Source organism: Rhipicephalus microplus, chromosome 4 (genome assembly GCF_043290135.1).
Source record: "Rhipicephalus microplus isolate Deutch F79 chromosome 4, USDA_Rmic, whole genome shotgun sequence".
Lineage (NCBI taxonomy): Eukaryota > Metazoa > Arthropoda > Arachnida > Ixodida > Ixodidae > Rhipicephalus > Rhipicephalus microplus.
This window is the reverse complement of record NC_134703.1, coordinates 31,715,968-31,733,896: the sequence shown is the minus strand read 5'-3', so window position 1 is coordinate 31,733,896 and position 17,929 is coordinate 31,715,968. Positions and strand designations below refer to the sequence as shown.

The window sequence follows — 17,929 nt, the reverse complement described above, 5'->3', positions numbered from 1 at the left end:
AGCGACGAAGGCGCACGGAGGTCGAAAAGAAAGAAGGCACGAGAACTTGTCTGCGCATGCCTCAGAAATAAGCGAACCTATGTTTGCCGTTTTTGCACACTATGCTTTCAAAGTTGTTTTACGAGTTTTTTATTTCATTCTTGGTGCATGGTTGCTACATTATGCGAGTTTGGGTTTAATAAGCCTTCGAAAACTTTTCTTCTGTCGCGCTAGCATTTTTTCGGACATTTAGTAGACAACAATGCAAGCACCAATTTTCCGTCCTAGCGACAGATGGCGCAATGTAAACGCACCATGCTCGCCCCGGTGACGGACCTTCCGAGTGACCACAGAGGTGGCGGCGTCGCAAGGTAACGCAGCTCCGAAATCGGGGCCCCTCCCAATCACTGAAGCTGTCTGCCACTCAAACATTGCGAAGCGGAAACTTTTGCTTCATTCTCTCGCGAGCGAGCGCTCGATATCGGAAAATCGATGTTAAGTGCAGAGAAGAACAGCGCGTGTCGCTGCCTCAGTAATGAAGCATTGGGGTCGGCCACATCCAGAATGCGGAGGGCTTATAAGAACTCATCATCCCCGTTAAGAAGGATATCAGAAGAAAGCTGCCTGCGCTGAATATTTTGCTCTCTTGGAGAACTAACGAGGAAGCTCTTTTGCACGGCTCTCTATGCTGCGCTGTTTGCCGCGTCCCTCGAGGCGTTTTCCCTTCTATTGTACTGCAAGTTCTTCCATACATTGCTCAGGTGTCGTTCGTTTATGAGACATTTTTTTTTTAATCTTACGGCCGCATTCTGTTGGGACTCCTGGTTACATATTTACGAAGGTTTTAGTTACTGAGGAGTGTTCCATGCAGGGCTTTTTGGCCTTCACCTATTTTAATCTGTTCTTTCTAAATGCAAAAAGTTGGTTGCTGTACAGAACAAAGACCGAGAGAAGAATGATGGCACTGGCGTACGACACGCTTGTCTCTTGTGCGTGTTCCGTACAGCGCCGTGCTTTTTGCCTTTGGACAGATTCGTCACCAACTAGCCCAAATGGCTGTTTTGCTACAGTGCATTTTCCTTAATCTGGCAATGCTCGTTTTTCTGCGAATGTTTTCTTTGAAAATATGGCAGTGGGCGCCGACAATGCTAATGCTAAGAAATAGTTGAGTTTGTCGCGGTGACGCTCGTTTAACCATCAATTGTTCCCAGAATCAGGTTTTGCTGTATGAAACTTCCCTGTATGCTTTGAACCTCCCTTTAATCGTGGCATTCAGTAGTGGCCTATAGGTATGAGACACTCCAGTAGTACTTATAAGCCAATTGTTAGCCCGCATAGCAAATACATTTATGCATGGCCACTAAATATTTTCGAGGCTACAAATTTTGTTCAACTACAAGCAGCGTTGCACGCTTTTGCTGCCATTTCCATCAAGCGCCCTTCAAGAAATTTTAGCTTCACCAAAAGGCGTAGCAGTGATGCTGGTAGCAACGTATTAAACAACTACATGAGGTTGGGGTCATAACCTTATTCGTAGTGTATACTGCCGGACTAATTACAGTGAAGCTTTAATTTGGGCAAGCTGGTGCATTCTCGAACACATATTTGGGTTGCGCGAACAAAACACGGACGAAGCAGAGGGAACAGGATGTACTGTTCGTTCTTTTTCGTCCGTGTTTTGTTCGCACAATTCAAACATGTGTTCAAGAACGGACTAATTAAGTTACACATGTGATTTCACGCGCACGCAGACAATCAAACTGATTTGAACCTTGAATGCAGCAGTCGCTGTCTAATCGCAGGTATCATAGAAAAAACGCAGATGAACAAATACATCGCGTTATGACTCACCTCAGCGCGTCTCTGGAACTCCGAGATTGACCGTCATCAACCTCTATTCTCACCAGATAAGCATTATGATCGACTGTCTATTATGTACGGAAAGTTCAAATGCCTGGATGCAAACCTTCTCCAGACTCAGTTTAATATTAGATAACGTGTTAGAATTGCTGACTGTCTATTTTAAAGACAATATTTGCAATTATAATGTAAATATTTATTTGTTGTACGAGTAGTCACCTTATTGCACAAAATTAATCTAGTCACCGACTCATTTTACATACAACAGTTATCTGTTGGTGGCTAAATTTCTAAAAAAAACAAAAAAAGCATGTTGTCACGAGTGATTGTGTTTATTTACAGATGAGGTGAAAATGGCGTTGGGAAAGAGCAGCGTACTTCTTAGACAGGCCTAGTCCGGTTCACCCAACCCCACAGTTCAAGCACCGCTCCACTACTCTTCTTCTTCCGCGCCACGTAAGCTCGCGCATCTTCGTTGCATTTCCCCCGGCGGCAGACGAAGCTCGCCGAGCGAGTTAAATATGCCTATGATGGTACAGTTTGAGGCGGGCGCGAACGCCTGTTATTGGCTGTGACTCGGGCGACAACGTCATTCACGTCACTGATACGAGTGACTATCACGAATGGGCCGGAATAGTTTGCTTGAAACTTCTGGTACAATCATTTTCTGCGAACAGAAAATTCACAGCCAGACGTAGTCTCCAGGAGAAAACTCTACGGGGATATGCCTGGCATCGTAGCGACTCTTGCTGTGTTCTTGAGAAGACAATGTTCGAAGGCGCGCTAGTTGACGTGCTTCTTCAGCACGACACAACGTCTGAGCGACGGACAGATCTTCCTGATGCGAGAAAGGTAATAGAGTGTCTAGAAAACGCCGTGGGCTTCGTGCGTAAAGCAGAAAGAAGGGCGAATGTCCAGTAACTTCATGCTTGGCGGTGTTATATGCGTAAGTAACAAAGGGTAAGACGGCGTCCCAGTTTCGGCGGTCGGCATCAACGTACATCGATAGCATATTCGTAAGAGTTCGATTCGTTCTCTCAGTGAGACCGTTAGTTTGCGGATGGTAAGGGGTGGAGTGGCGATAAGAGGAGCCACAGTGGCGCAAAATTTCTTCAACCACATCGGCGATAAATTGTCGTCCAAGGTCCCTGATGACAACCCGTGGAGCACCGTGACGCAGTATGACCCATTGTAACAGAAAAGAAGAAACAGCAGCTGCTGTGGCCGATGTCAGTGCGTTCGTTTCCATATAACGAGTTAAATAATCCACGCACACTATAACATATCGGTGGCCGGATGGAGCCTTAGGAAGGGGTTCGAGTAAGTTCGTAAGAAGTTTGTAAGAGTGAGAAGGGGTTCGAGTAAGACTTTTTCAAAAGGGGATGTCGGTGGAGGGATGGGCTGCAAATAAGCTGCCGGGGCAGTGGTGGATCGCTTGTGGCGATGACATATAGCGCAGCTGGCGACGTACTGTTTTGTGGTCTTCCACATTTTCGGCCAGTAGAACCTCTCACGTAGTCGATGTAGCGTACGTGTGAAACCAAGATGACCGGATGTTATGTCATCGTGCATAGAACAAAGGACGACCTGGCGCAGGCTTTCCGGCACCAACAGAAGTAACGGGAGGCCACCGGCTGAATAGTTTATTTTATACAGCAAGACATTTGAAATTGTAAAGTGCTTGTCGGCGGAGTTATGTACAGCTTCGAGCAAGGGTTTCAGGGTAGGGTCGCGCTGTTGCTCACGTTTGAAGCTGCTGGTATCTGGGAAGCCGGACGATACAGAAACTAAATAGTCATCAATGTCGTCGTCATCAGCATTGGTGCGTACTGAAGGAAGGCGGGATAAGCAGTCGGCATCCGTGTGACATCGTCCGTTTTTATACGTCACAGAAAACCTGTACTCTTGGAGGCGCAACGCCCAACGAGCCAGCCGGCCAGACGGGTCGCGAAGTCCCACAAGCCAGCATAGTGAGTGATGATCGGTCACTATGGTGAACTCGCGGCTATGTAAATACGGTCGGAACTTCTGAATGGCGAGGACGACTGCTAAGCACTCGAGCTCGGTGACGGTGTAGTTCTTCTCTGCTCTGGTCAGTGTGCGACTGGCATATGCTACGACGTGCTGACGGCTGTTGCAGAGTTGGACCAGCACAGCACCAACACCTAGCCCACTAGCATCAGTATGAAGTTCAGTCAAAGCGTCAGGATCAAAATGCTTCAGGATGGGCCCTGAAGTCAATAAAAACTTCAGCTGTTGAAATGCAGCCTCACATTTATTATCCCACAAGTACGGTGTGTCTTTATGAAGAAGGGACGTCAGTGTGGAGGCAAGTCGTGCAAAGTTCTTAATAAATCGGCAGAAATATGAGCACAGACCAAGAAAACTTCGCAGGTCCTTCACTGTTCATGGTTGTTCAAAGTTGCGAACCACTGCGGTCTTCTGTGGGTCTGGTCGTACGCCTTCTTTGTCCACGAGAAAGCCTAATACGAGGTCTTGACGTTCTCTAAAATGCCACTTCTTTGAGTTTAGAACAAGGCCAGCTTCGCGTAAGCATTCAAACACGAGTGACAAGTGGTGTTTATGCTCTTGAAAAGTATTTCCGTAGATAATCACATCATCTAAATAGCACATGCAAATTTCTCATTTTAGTCCACGGAGTACTGTATCCATAAATCTCTCGAATGTCGCTGGAGCATTGCACAAACCAAAGGGCATAACGTTAAACTCAAAAAGACCGTCTGGTGTTACGAAGGCCGTCTTCTCTTTATCTGAGGAGTGCATAGGAATTTGCCAATACCCAGAACGCAAGTCAACAGAAGAAAAATACGAGGCAGAATGCAGTCAGTCCACGGCGTCATCTATACGTGGCAAAGGGTAGACGTCTTTTTTGTGATGGCGTTTAGGCGACGATAATGTACGCAGAATATCCATGAGTTATCCTTCCTGACTAGAATGACAGGAGCTGTCCACGGACTATACACGATTCTTGTATGACGCCCTTCTTTAGCATGTCTTCAACTTGCTCAGCGATGACTTTTCTTTCGGAAGGCGATACGCGATAGGGCTTCTGGCGTATTGGAGGTGCTTGGCCTGTATAGATGCGGTGTTGCGTACGTTCCAAATGTTTTTCCAGATGTTTTTACGTGGAAACTTTGCGTGGCATAGTTGTGTACAACTGTGCAGTACCTGCGATTGAAATGCTTTGTTACAGAGCAAGGAAGTACAGCTGTTTTACAGTGCTTATAACATAAAGAAAGGGGACCTATTATATCAAAAGAGAGAAACGAGGGAATTAACGATCCAGAAGCTCCTGGTTTGTTTTCTACACGTCTGTTTTAATATGTAAAACGTAGCCTTAACAACTGGAAATGAAAAGGTTTTTTCAGCGTGCCCCAATAATAAACCAAGCTTCAACACAACATCAGGCCCAGCGGACGCGTTGAGGAACTCCTCCAGTTCGTCTACAGGCACACAAGACCATATCGGCGCGTGCAAAGCCGCGTACAATGCAGTTCTGCGTTCTAACGGTTTTCCAAGCCGATGAAATGCTTTTCATAAAGCGAGACCCTTCAGGCGCTGTGCCCTTACCGACGAACTTCTCAGAGCGGACACCGTTTAGGGGCAAGCACTTATATTTAAAGCTAGCAATTTATGCCTTTGGAGAGCTACGGCTATCGAGACCGCTGGTTCAGTGGTGTACGTTGAAGGAGCAGAGCTGGCGCGTTGAGCTTATATAGGAACCCGCAGTAACGCAGTGGACGTGGAACATAGAGAAAGTAAAAGGGCATAAAACCGAAGGTTGAATAAATAGAAAACAATGATAAGCGTCAATAGAAGGAAATGAAGCGCCGGAGAGAAAAAAAAACCTACTCGCACGCTTCCTGCGCTTTGGTTTCGGGGCAGCCATTAATCAATCCTTCTAAAACATTGCTCCGGTGAGCAGTACAGTATGAGCCGTACAAATAAAACGAAAAAAAGAAGAACGCCTGAAAGTGAAGCAGGAAACGGAGGGGCAGGCCTTCGCCTTCAGCCCAGCGGAAAATAATGGGTCTGTGGGGTTGATCCGAGCGGCTCAATCTCTGCTTGGTGCAACCCCCTCCTCCCCTCTGCATGCGGAGGATCGCTTCGATCGCCTCCTCCTCGTCTCGTTGGGGGGCGGTATATCGCTGTGATTCCATGGCGTCGTGGACCAACGCTCCTCTGCTGCTGCAGCGGATATTGAGACGCCCCAACGACGACGCGGGGATGGAACACACTCAACGTATACAGAAAACATACGACCATAGAATCGGTTGATAACTTTCAAGCGCAAAAACTTAAAAAAAAAAGGTTAGTATAATGAACCCTTGGTTGCATTGAGCGCACTGAATTATTGCAAGAGGGTGAGCGAATTACTCCTGAATCACGAAAAAGTATTTTCACGCCCCTTGCATCAGTCAGTAATATTGAAACCCTTTTTAAACGTATACCTTGTCCGTCATCCTACATATAGCTCAGTGAAATAAGTGCTTCAAACGCTTCTCCCAAAGCACACGGCTGGTTTTCTGCATATTCATTTTCACTCTCTGAATCCGTCCCCTCAACTTCGTATTCCATCTGTACTATCCCGACCCGTACCAACGGTCTTGCACCACTTGTGGCTTGGAGTGCCATTCATGAACAGTCTTGCTAACCGAATCGGAATGGCAGACACTGCAGCGCGTGATAACTGTGTCAGCGAGGAAGCCATCGCACACGACCTTTCTGATCGTGCACAATACATCTCCCAAAGACAACAGCTTTCGGCAACGTTAGCACGGCTCAATGACCAGCCACTTTCCGAGCAGTCAATTTTGGAGTGCTGGAACGTTCATACCTCCAACCAAAGAGCGACGAAGGCCCTGCTGAAGTTTCTGCAGTCAACCGGACTCGCAAAACTGCTATGAAACTCCCGTGCTTCAGTGTGTACGCGTTTTTTGTATTCATTCTTTTTCGTTCCTCCATATTTTTCTATCCCTCTTCCCCGGTGCAGGACAGCAAACCAGAAATTTTTCTCTGGTTAACCCCTGTGCCTTTCACTTAATCTTTCTGTCTCTCCCCTTCCCCCAGCTTAGTAAGCTTTATACCAGCCTCTAACGCAATAGCTTGAACGTTCACCGTCGAAATTGGCCACACGTCGCGTGACAGATCAATTATTCCATGCCAATGGTCGTTCCCAGACTGATTTCGAGAAAAACATCACTCGTACCAACGTGAACGCCACATTAAAATAGAAACAAAAGGGACCCTTGCAACAAGCGACGGTTTTCTCCCTGTAATGGTTTCGAACCTACCAGTGCAACGAAAAAAAAAAGGGGGGGGGAGGGGAGTAATGCTGTCACGGAATGCCGCATCTCACGTGGTCGATCTTGTGGACCTCCGGAAATATTTCGCTGTGAATAGTGATGCATAGAGTTGGCATGAACGGGAGAAATGGATGCATCTTCGGTTAAAATTGCGGTTTCGTACACAGTCATGAGCGAAAATTTTGCGACAGTTGAGCAGGTAGGCAGTCATGTCGTCCCTGGAGGCAAACAACGCTGTCATTTTCGGCAACGGGGTGAGGACATGTATACTTGACGGCGCTGAAATGAGACAATTATTTAGGAGGGCACTCAGTTTTTTTTTTCCAGAAAATATGAAATTTTTTGCAACAAGAGTTTAATTTGGGCCAGTTGGTTCATTGTGGTTGTGTTCTAGTAACAGCGAGATAACTGCAGGTAGAGATAAAAAGGAGAGAAAAGAGCGCTGTTTCTCATTTAATTTTATTGAAGGTGCTACGACCGCTTTTATACAGAGTGCAAGAACAGTGCTAACGCGCGACGACTCATGTGTGTCCAAGACAAAATATTCTTAACTGAGAAAATAATACTCTCTCTCTCGTAAAGGAGGAGAAGTGATGATGTACTGATGCATTGATCTTTGGCCTTTCTGACGAAAAAATGCTTCTATTATCTCTCTTTCATTCTTCACCTTTGCTTTTTTTCAAAAACCGCGTTTTATGGAACATAGGACTGCACTTACAATCCTTGCAGTATACGGCCATGAGACTACCATAGCCACTCTTAACATTTAAAGCATGCTGTCTTGCTCGGTCATTGAAGCATTGTCCAGTTTGTCCCATGTTTACTTTTCCACATGTCAACGATATATCATACACAACATTAGATTGGCATTCAGTAAACCGGCTCGTAACGAATGGTGCAAGAACGACTCCTCCCCTTGCTGTTTAGTACACACACTTTTGAAAGCTTGCAAGGGGCTGACAACAACAAGTTAATATCATATATGCTCGCTATTTTCTTTGAATTGTGGGGTACCTTATGTACATACAGTATAACATACAAATGTTTTTTATCAGTCTATTTTTCTTTTGGTCCTGTTTCGATAACTTTGATTTCTGCAGGAGGGATTCGCAAATGGGTGTGATGATGCTGTTGGGATACCCAGCATCTTTTAGTTTTTTAATCTGTTTTTTTTAAGGCGGACCTCATCCTCTTGATCACGTGACTTCTGAAGGGTGGCTTGAATACACGAGGTGGATATTTCTCTTTTTTTACTAATTTTTGAATGCCTATCAAAAGGAAGGACATTCTTTGCACTCATGGGCTGATAGCACCAGCAAATATCAGCATCATCAGAAAAAGAAAGGTGAACGTCTAAGAAATTAATGCCGTTGTCTTTAGGCAATTAGAACGTAAATTTGAGTCCCAAGGAGTACTCTTTGAAGACGTTTAGTACAGCTTCAACGTTGCCATTAAAACACATTTGTCCAGTTTTTTCAACATGAAGAAGGTAATCGTCAACGTAACGATACACACGGCGTACAGGAACACATAGCAGAAATGCGTTTGTCAATAACAGATAAAAAGATGTCACAAAGAAGTGTGGCCAATGATGAACCCATACATACGTCAGTGCGTTGGATTAAGAATTGCCCATCGTATTTAATGGTAGCCGAATTGAGATAAAGTTCTAAAAGCATAATAAAATTGTCAGAGTTCGTGTATATATAGTATTCTGAAAGTGCACCTTCCGTTCTTCAAAACATTTCCTCACAGCCAAAATAAGACCATCCCAAGGAACAGACAAATGAAGATTCACAACGTCTATAGAAAATCCCGCCGCAGAGAAGCGAAATCCTTCCTATAGTTCCTGGACCCAATCGGAAGAGCTTCTTACAAGAAACGGGTCTTGAAAAGTCAATTATTTTTTTCAAAGTGTCATGAAGGAATCTTTCTACATGTTTCTGCCATGACGTTCTGTCCGAAACGATTAGGATAGGAAGAGCGCTCTTTCCTACCTTTCTTGTCTCTTACTGCAATTGTCGCGCTGTTACTACAACACAACCATCGTATTGGCAGTCGACACGTCCTGTAACACAGACATCTATCCACCACCCTGGGCATTTGTTCGTTTACGCATGCATACGTATGTACAGAAATTCACTAAATAAGACCTTCAGAAGGCAAAGCTATAGCGTTTAGCAGACGGGCCATGTATAGAGTGAGTGTAGTCTTGAGTCACGGTCATATTTAGTCGTCTTTGTTCATAGCTAAGCATTAGTGTCACGTTAAAGCCAGAATAGAGGTTGCCAGCCTTCGCTAACGGTGAAGCTGGCCAGCCACAATCCGAATGACATGAAAGGAAAAAGAAGAAAAGAACTGACACGATAAAGCCCGCTGAACAGCGTTTATAGAGGGAGGCTGAAATATAAAGACAAAAAAAAACAGGCACTGGTCGGGCAACTAACGATGAATCGCGAGGGACGAACACATCGTGCAAGCAATCGCGAAGCCACGCGTGGAGCCTCGCTCGGGCTTTTCGGGCCGCAAAACGCCCTTTGTTCCCGGTTTGGGAAGAGTGAAAGGAGGGCCGATTCTTGTTCGCGGCTCCATTTCTGCGCTGGGAGCACGGCGCCCTTGCTTTGTCAGCAAATAACGTCGAGGCGTGGGGACGGCGCAGGCAGCAGCAGGAAGACAAACCGTGTATTGCGTTCACGTACACAGGCTGATAAAGAGGGTTATGAACTGACGTGTCGTCCTATTCACAAGACGCAGTCGAAAGCGGCACGTAACGTCGGAAACACTCGGATGGTTGTGCTCGCGGTTTAGAAAGCGCATAATTTTTTTTTATTCTGCACAACTATGACACAAATATATATGAATTCACAACAGTATGTGTGGGTGCGCGAAGTGAAGTGAAATAAACTTTATTTGGTCCCGGAGAACTAGTCAGACAACCCCTAAGAGGGGTCCGCCGCAGTTGCTGGCCGCGTCCACGTCGGGACTGGAAGACCGCGCTGACTTAAAATACTGGCACGTGCTTTTATGGCGTCTTTTTTAATCTGCCCAACGAGGACGGGGATTTGGCCACTCGAGTGAGATTAAAGCCACATGCCCCTGAGCGAAAACTTAAGCTATTTTTGTCTGCGCTGTACATAACCTTAGGTAGATATTACATAAGATGTTACAAATATCATCGGGCACCATTTACTTCAATTAATTCTGAGATGGTCACACAAACTATCTGAAAACTAAACTTGTACGCATACTTCGCATTTTCTGGAAACCTTCAGCATTCGTTGCCAAAACGCAAAGCTATTTAAATTGCACTAAAAATGCTTCATTTTGGTGCATGGCAGTACAATATACAGAGACGTATCAGTAGGCTGTTAATACCACGAAAGGACGTGCTAGAAACGATTGCTAACGGGCATATCACAAAATGCACTCTGAACAACTGTTTACAGCTCATCATATCATGCGCTTGTTGAGCATGTATATTGTTTGCCCTTTACAGCTTTACCAATCCCAGATCAAACACGGCATTCTCATTCAAAGTCGCTCACCTCCAGGCCAACATTATCTACGACCCTAAACGGTGCTCCGAACATTTACACGCGTCCGATCTACCTAGTAACTGCAGTTTTCAAACTGTAATAGATAGAGCCTGCGTTCTTTTGAAAACAAATCTGGCTTATCACATACCCCTATCTGTGAAATTTCTTATTATTCCATTTTTTTATTTCAACATACTGCAGCCCCACAGGGCTATCGCAGGAGTAGGCAAATACATACATAGAAGGGCATAACAAGTGCGCTCTACATCAATGGTTAGTAATATACAATAAATATTCATCCAGTGACAAAGATCGAACGTAACCAGGCAAAGAATTCCACAATTCAATAGAATGAACAAAAAAACTATATTTAAACGTCATCGTACGGTGAGCGAAAGTAGACATGTTTAACTCATGGTTATTTCGGGTGGTCGTTGGTCTAGCGTGTGCTATATATTTGCTGAGTAAAGGAAACCATCGGGAAATAATTAAGGTATAAGAAACTTCAAACATTCAACGTGTCGACGGGAATATAGACTGGTAAGCTGTAAGATAGGAAGATAAGAATATAGATGATTATGTTTATATATTTTTGTTTTAAACAAAAATACTGACAATTTATTGACTCCCGTTGCGGCTGGCTGTTGTGACTTTGGTTCAATGTATCCTCAGACGGCATTGGTGTTTTTTTTTTCATTTTACGGTGCAAGGCGTGTTTTTTTTTTTTTAATTTCAGCTGACACGATGAAAGACGCTTGAAAGACGTACCGCTCAGTTGAAGCTTCCCGTGCCTCACTTGTGTTTCACTGTAACCAAAACCAGCCAACCTGACGACGTCATTACGTAATGTCATCGCTTGTTGTCACGCGACTTGTCTCAGTTCGTTGACGGACGCCACAAAGTCAACAAGGTGTGTCTTTTACCACTCCGCAGTGAACAAGCCACCCTCGTGTACACATACGAGAACTTGCACAAGCGATCTGCCAGTCCTCTCAGTATCATTCGAATGATCAGTGTGAGAACCGTCGGCGTGCCTTGCAGCTGATCAGGGGCTACGCCATTTTGCATGAATATGCAAAACAGAGCAGTTTATTACATCTACGGAAATAATCTCATGACTCGGCATCAGTGCATAGTGAAAACATCCAGTCGACACGTTGCTATATAGCCTAGACAAACGCGCTAACCGAAATTCCCAGCTGCCTCCACACGTGTATCAGCTGACGTGACTTTGTTCTATCACTGACAGCCGTTTAACGAAGGTATAAGAACTCTTCGCCTTGAATAAACAGATACATTTGTTTTGCATGAAGACCGTCCGTCACCAAATATTAGTTAAAACTTAGATCTTATATCTGGTAGAGACAGAACGTAGCACGGAATCTCGTCATATATACACAATCACGCAGGGATTCCACCCTCTATCCCTTATTCACTGCCTGCGGAGTCTTCGCTCGATAAGCGATGCGTAGACACCGTTGTCTCCCTTCTCACTTCAAGCGTTCTTTATTCTCTCTCGTCACCACACTGGGAAAGGCGGTGCAGGAAGCCTTGGAGCCGAATCGACATGCACCGTGACAAAAAAAAAAAAAAACGAGTAAGGAAAGCGATGGCTGTGACTTGAGTGGCCGAGGCACAAGGGAAGAAGGAGTGACCTCGTGGTTCCGGCTAGCCGATAAGTGCGCGCACTGCGGGGCAGCGCGCAAAACTTGCGCTCGAGACGTCGCACCCTCCGCAACTATAGCACGTCGTACAATACGAGAAGCAAGGAGCCCACCCGCAGGGCTTCTCTCGGCTCGAGTGCGTGGTGCGGGCGGTTTCGTCCGTCGTTGCTTCAACGTTTCTCTTTTCTGTCGACGGAGTGTGGCGTCCATAGTGCGCTGGGGCAAGAACAATGAGCGAGCGCGAGTTAATCAATAAGGGAGTGCGGACGAAATCGAACGCCGACCGGCACCAGCCGCTGCTTTTGCTCCTTTCTCTGCTGCAAACCGAGAGGCACGTCTGGCCACACGTATTCAAGGCGCCTCAGGCTTGGAGCTGCGACGTTTTGTACGACCGTCCTGGCTGCAGCAACTGCTACTGTTACTACTTATCCTGTAGCGAGATATGACTTGCAATGGGCGCTCCTTGTTCGACCACAGGTCGCAGCCAGGACTTTATTTCAGGAAGGGTCCGAACACCGGGATGTGTGTGCTTCTTCACTCGTATGTACGCATGCATTGTATGCACGAAATTTAACAGCATAAGTTCCAGCGTGGACTCGACCCTCTCTGACTACGTTCATGGCCGGCTGTTACTTGGTATTCACACTGCTGGAAGAATTAATATTACTGTGACGGAGAAGTGTGGTGGTGTAGAGATGAATGGCTTGAGTGGAATTATGAGTGTGTGGTGTGTTAAAGCTAAAGACAATAGAAAACACAAAGATAAAATGTGTTGGAGCGGCAAATTCGCTTCTTATCTGCTAATGTATATTCACGTTGTTTGTCTCTATTATGTGAAAAGTAGCAGTCATCGCTGTTTTCGTAAAACTATTGAACGAGAAAAAGACAAGACGAAATGGCTACGGCAAGAAAGCTTGAAATGAGAGCCAGTATACGTGTTATTTTGAGAAATAGCAATGTTAGTACTAGTGGACTTGTCCTCATAGAGTCCGCGACAAAGATCATTTCACATGTCAAGACGTTGACCCAAGTCGCTTTCCCTGTTTCCCTGCTAAATGATTTCTCCCAACTTCCAGCATACGTCTTCCCGTGCGCCAGTGTCTTGAGGAGCACGCATAAGAATTATTCCTGATCAGTTCTGCGGAACCTCTGAAGTGCTGGAAGTATTATAAACACGTATATTTTTCTTTCAGAAATAAATCTCTGAAGTATGAGACAAACATGTGTACGGGTAGCCCCCGTCTATTCACTTGACAGGCAATTGGGCACCATCCACGTTCAATAGCTTACCAACAATCACATTTTAGTAGTGTGCATTATTCCATAATAATAATAATAATAATAATAATAATAATAATAATAATAATAATAATAATAATAATAATAATAATAATAATAATAATAATAATAATAATAGGTTTTTACATGCCGCAACTCCGGTACGATAGTGGGAGGCGTCGTATTGGAAAGCTCCGCACGTTTGGACCCCACCTGCACTTAAATCTGAGTGTGCGGGCTTCAAGCATTTCACCTTCGTGGAAATGCCGCCGCCAAGGATGGCATGCTTATACCTCAGTGCCAATCATAAAATGGGTCGATAAAACACCACGTGCGGGATCGCTTCGATTCAGAGATTCGCAGCCTGAAAAATTGCGAACACACTCAAAATAAATGGCGCCGAAGAAAGTACGAAGCGAAATGGGGAATACTGATGCCTTACTACCTTATATAAAACTATCACGATATTTATACAAAGGCTGATAAGGTTCCACGGACTATTTCATTCGCAATTATAGTGACAAGAACCGCATACTATTATTATTCTTTTTGTTATAACCGGGCACGTGCCGCCAACTTTCTCCGTTTGTTGAACAAACGAAAAATTCAGAGAATAAGTTATCAAAAAATAGCACTTCAACGTCGAATAAATGGTTTTATCTCACTTTAACGTCAATTTGAAGGGGAAAAAAAGACGAGGTTCTCCGGCGCTGTTTCCCGCAAAATAAAGAACAAGAACATTGAAAAGGAAAAAAACATGAGTAACAGATTGTTGGCGACATCGGAGAGCTACATGAAATATCGAGATAGGCCCGTTGTTTCGTGAAGGAATTGACAATCAACCCTGGGTGTTGCTGTGTGGCCTCAAGTTTCTTGACTCGCTTGGCACATCAAAAGTCAATTTAAGAAGTGTCATCGGCCGGCGCGCCGCCGTGATGGTAATGTGAGATAAGCATGAACAGAGAGGAGGTGCAGCGCTTTGAGATAACTGGCTGGAAAGCTCGACCAACGACAACGGCAGAGTTTCTTACGATTATTATTATTTTGTATGCAGACCCACAAACCCAACAAATGATGAGGCTGCTACGATAAGCACGCTTATCACTAAATCAGAAGAAATGATATACCTCAGAAGGCATTTTGTGAATTTTCCATCTTTTCGCGAAGTATGACAAGCACTGTAATGTGCACTTGCTGATGGAGAGTGCATAGCTTATGTATAATACACAATCATAGAATGATGCATGTACCCATAAGCGCCATGCTTGCTTACAAGGAGCGCTTGGCGTGAACATGTATTCCACACTGCATTTAGGAATGTTTGTACAGCAAGTAATCCACACCCACACAGCTAATTAAGTTCGGCGCGTATCACTACGTGCTTCGTGTATTATACACTACTGAAGCTCCCACACACTGCAGCTTTACAAAGCACACCTGTTATTTTTTTTTTGCTCTACAACCCGTATGTCCTGGTGAATAGAACCAATCTACGTATTAGCAACCCAGAATGTTTTCAAGACTAACTTTGTCTGAGGCTCGAGGTGCACCTCGACTATGTACAATTATGATTGCTACAGACCGTATGAGTCTAGTGTGTATCTAATCTTCATCTCTGCCAAGTGCTCAGTATAGTCACATTGCTGCTTTACCACTTAGGGGTCAACGAGGGGCATTCTGCGAGGTTAATAATGACCGATGCCACTTTGAGTACGTATTTGCACCAGCACCAAGACCACCATCACGCATGTTGTGAGTAGTAAAAGCGCAAGTACGTCTTAAAGTTCCAGGAATTACCGGAAGACGAGCTGTCTTGAAATGTATTCAAACGTGATTACCATACCATCGAGTAGATGGCGCACACTGGTGCCCATATACTAGCGCTAGAGAGAAATAAATTAAGCTAGCTACTCTACCTCTTTGAGGTAGTGTTCCTCCTCCGTATGAAAAACGATACTCGCTTCGATCTGCAGTAACGAAGAGAACTTCGATTATGTGTTTGCTCATACATGGGCTACCGTCATGCGCACACTTGGTTCATCATCACACACCTTGGTTCAAGACTGACCACAACTCGGCTGGTGTGACGTTACCATAGCATCTATGGCTTAGCTTTAGGAAATTCTGCCACAATGTGTATCGGATGACAACGTTGTGCATATTAAATGGGGTTTCGAAGAGACGCTTCAGTACAACGTCTTCCACTAACCGCGATGCAGCATTTAGCGAAAACTGCTCGTCACTGCGTTTGCAGGTATATATTTATGACAGAACTTTTCCAAAAGAAATATTTCAATAGTACCGACATCACAAGCATTCGCAGATGACACGAACTAGTTTATCATTGCTGTTCTGGCGAACAAAATATACGGACGAATCAGAGTGCCTAGTACTGATAGGCGTTATCCTGTACATTCAACAGTAATGGTCAGGTGTTGTTTAGCACTTTCTATGCATTATACTTTCCTCTCTCTTCCTCCATGAGCAGCGTAGCAAACCGGATTCCCGGTTTTCTTCCCCACCTCCCTGCTGATGTCCCCATTCTTCTGTCAAGCGCGAATCAGCTTAACAATGACAGAAACGTAGGCCGTGAGGAAAATGTCTGGACGTATCCAGAGGCAGTATGCGGTATTCGATTCGCCGTAATAGGTGAACCTAATGCGAATGGAGTTTGTACGTCTTGGTGGCATTTTCGCGATGCATTAGTTAGTGACATAGCAAAAATCGACGGTGCAAACAAGCAAGTAGAAACTAGTGGCTCGTATTTGGTTTCTTCTTATCACTAGAATGCAGAACTGTCCCGTGGAGAGGTGAATAACTGTTCAGTGCAGCGTGCCTGCCGTTTCCAAAACTTCCCCGCATTTCGGGGTTCAACCTAAGAGTTTCAATAAATGTCCGCTGAGATGCCAAACGCGGATTACAAGCTTATCGGCAGGTTTAGGGATGCTTATTCCGACCCTCCGCTACAGCTGTATGTCAAATGCAAGTGTATGTCAAATGCAAATGTATGTCAAATGTCAGCTGTATGTCAGCTGTATGTCAAATGCAAATGCACGCTGACAGGGTGAATTCGCCACGAGTCAGCCGAGTTTGGCGGCGCCTACAAGCGGGGCACCCGAGGCTCCATGAGTGGCGCAGGTGACAAGGAGTCTGGTGACGTAAGAGCGAACGCTTCTGGCCTCGGTGCCGAAACAAAGACGCGCGCTTCACGAGCGTCCCGCTGCCGCCGACGCTAGCGGGAGCGCACGCGGTCCAAACAAAGCGCTCGGCGGCCGTCAGCGTGGGCTTCTCGGCTTGACACTGCTGCTACGCGGCAAAGCACTCTGTGCCCACCTTGTGGGCTCGTTCACCGACTCACCCTTGTGCATTCCGGTGTACTTGTCTTTGAGCACGATGAGCTCGTAGATCTTTCCGAATTGCTCGAAGAGCGGCCGCAGGTCTTTCTCATCCAGGTTACGCGGAATCTGGCCCACAAACAGCTTGATGGCGTCGTGGTCCTTGACGGGTGCCAGCTCGCCGTTGCCGTTGTGGATGACAACCGAATCCAATACTCCGTTGTGCAGCGCCATGTTTGGAAACTCACAGCACAACATGCATACGACCGTTGTGGGAGGCGCGGCTTCAGCACACACTCGCACGCACAACACACTTGGCTAGCAATACACTCGGCGCGGCTCTGCCAGTCGCGCGCATGTGGGGGCCGCGCGTCCGCCGCCGGTGGCCGACGGCGCATGCGCGAGCGGGAGCTGCGCGGACGCCATTGGCCGGATGCTGGTCACGTGTCCCCCCCAAGTTGTTCTTTTTTTCCCCTTCGCGCGGCGCGGGCATCACTCGGGACGCGGGACGCGCGGGGACTCGCGCTGCTTTTCCCGCATCTCCCGGTTCTCAGATGTGGAGAAGCCGGCATTCGATGACGCAAGCATCGTACTCTTGCTCTCGCTCGGTAATCGCGGCTAGCCTTCTCGTGAATATGTTCGCTCTCTCTTGTATAAGGCATTAGCAGAGCATCTTAAAGAATGCCGCTGTTGTGCGTCATCACGTTCACCGTTTTTATCGAAACAAAAACAGATAAGCTCACCTATAAACACTAAAGGCTATTTTTTTATTAGTAAAGCGATAATAAAAGGGAAAGTTTTACAAAACAACTATCACAGTTCCATGAAATCTACAATGTAGCTGGATCATTTCTGTGGCAGTAGAACTTGCAATTTCGACTTCATCTTGCGAAAAGCTTCATCTTCGAACTTGCGAAGTGCTTCATCTTCAAAATGACGAGAATTAATTT

The 17,929-nt window shown here is 45.7% G+C and overlaps 1 protein-coding gene across 1 annotated transcript in view; it reads right to left on the bottom strand.

The window, feature by feature from the left end:
- The window catches only part of LOC119171599 (CUGBP Elav-like family member 4), a 101,199-nt gene extending 83,914 nt beyond the window's left edge, over window positions 1–17,285 (bottom strand). The window contains exon 1 of the mRNA XM_075893009.1: window positions 17,003–17,285. Coding sequence (XP_075749124.1) covers window positions 17,003–17,237 — 235 coding nt within the window. The 5' untranslated portion in view covers window positions 17,238–17,285. The remainder of the gene's footprint in view (window positions 1–17,002) is intronic.
- Window positions 17,286–17,929: the final 644 nt, after the last annotated feature.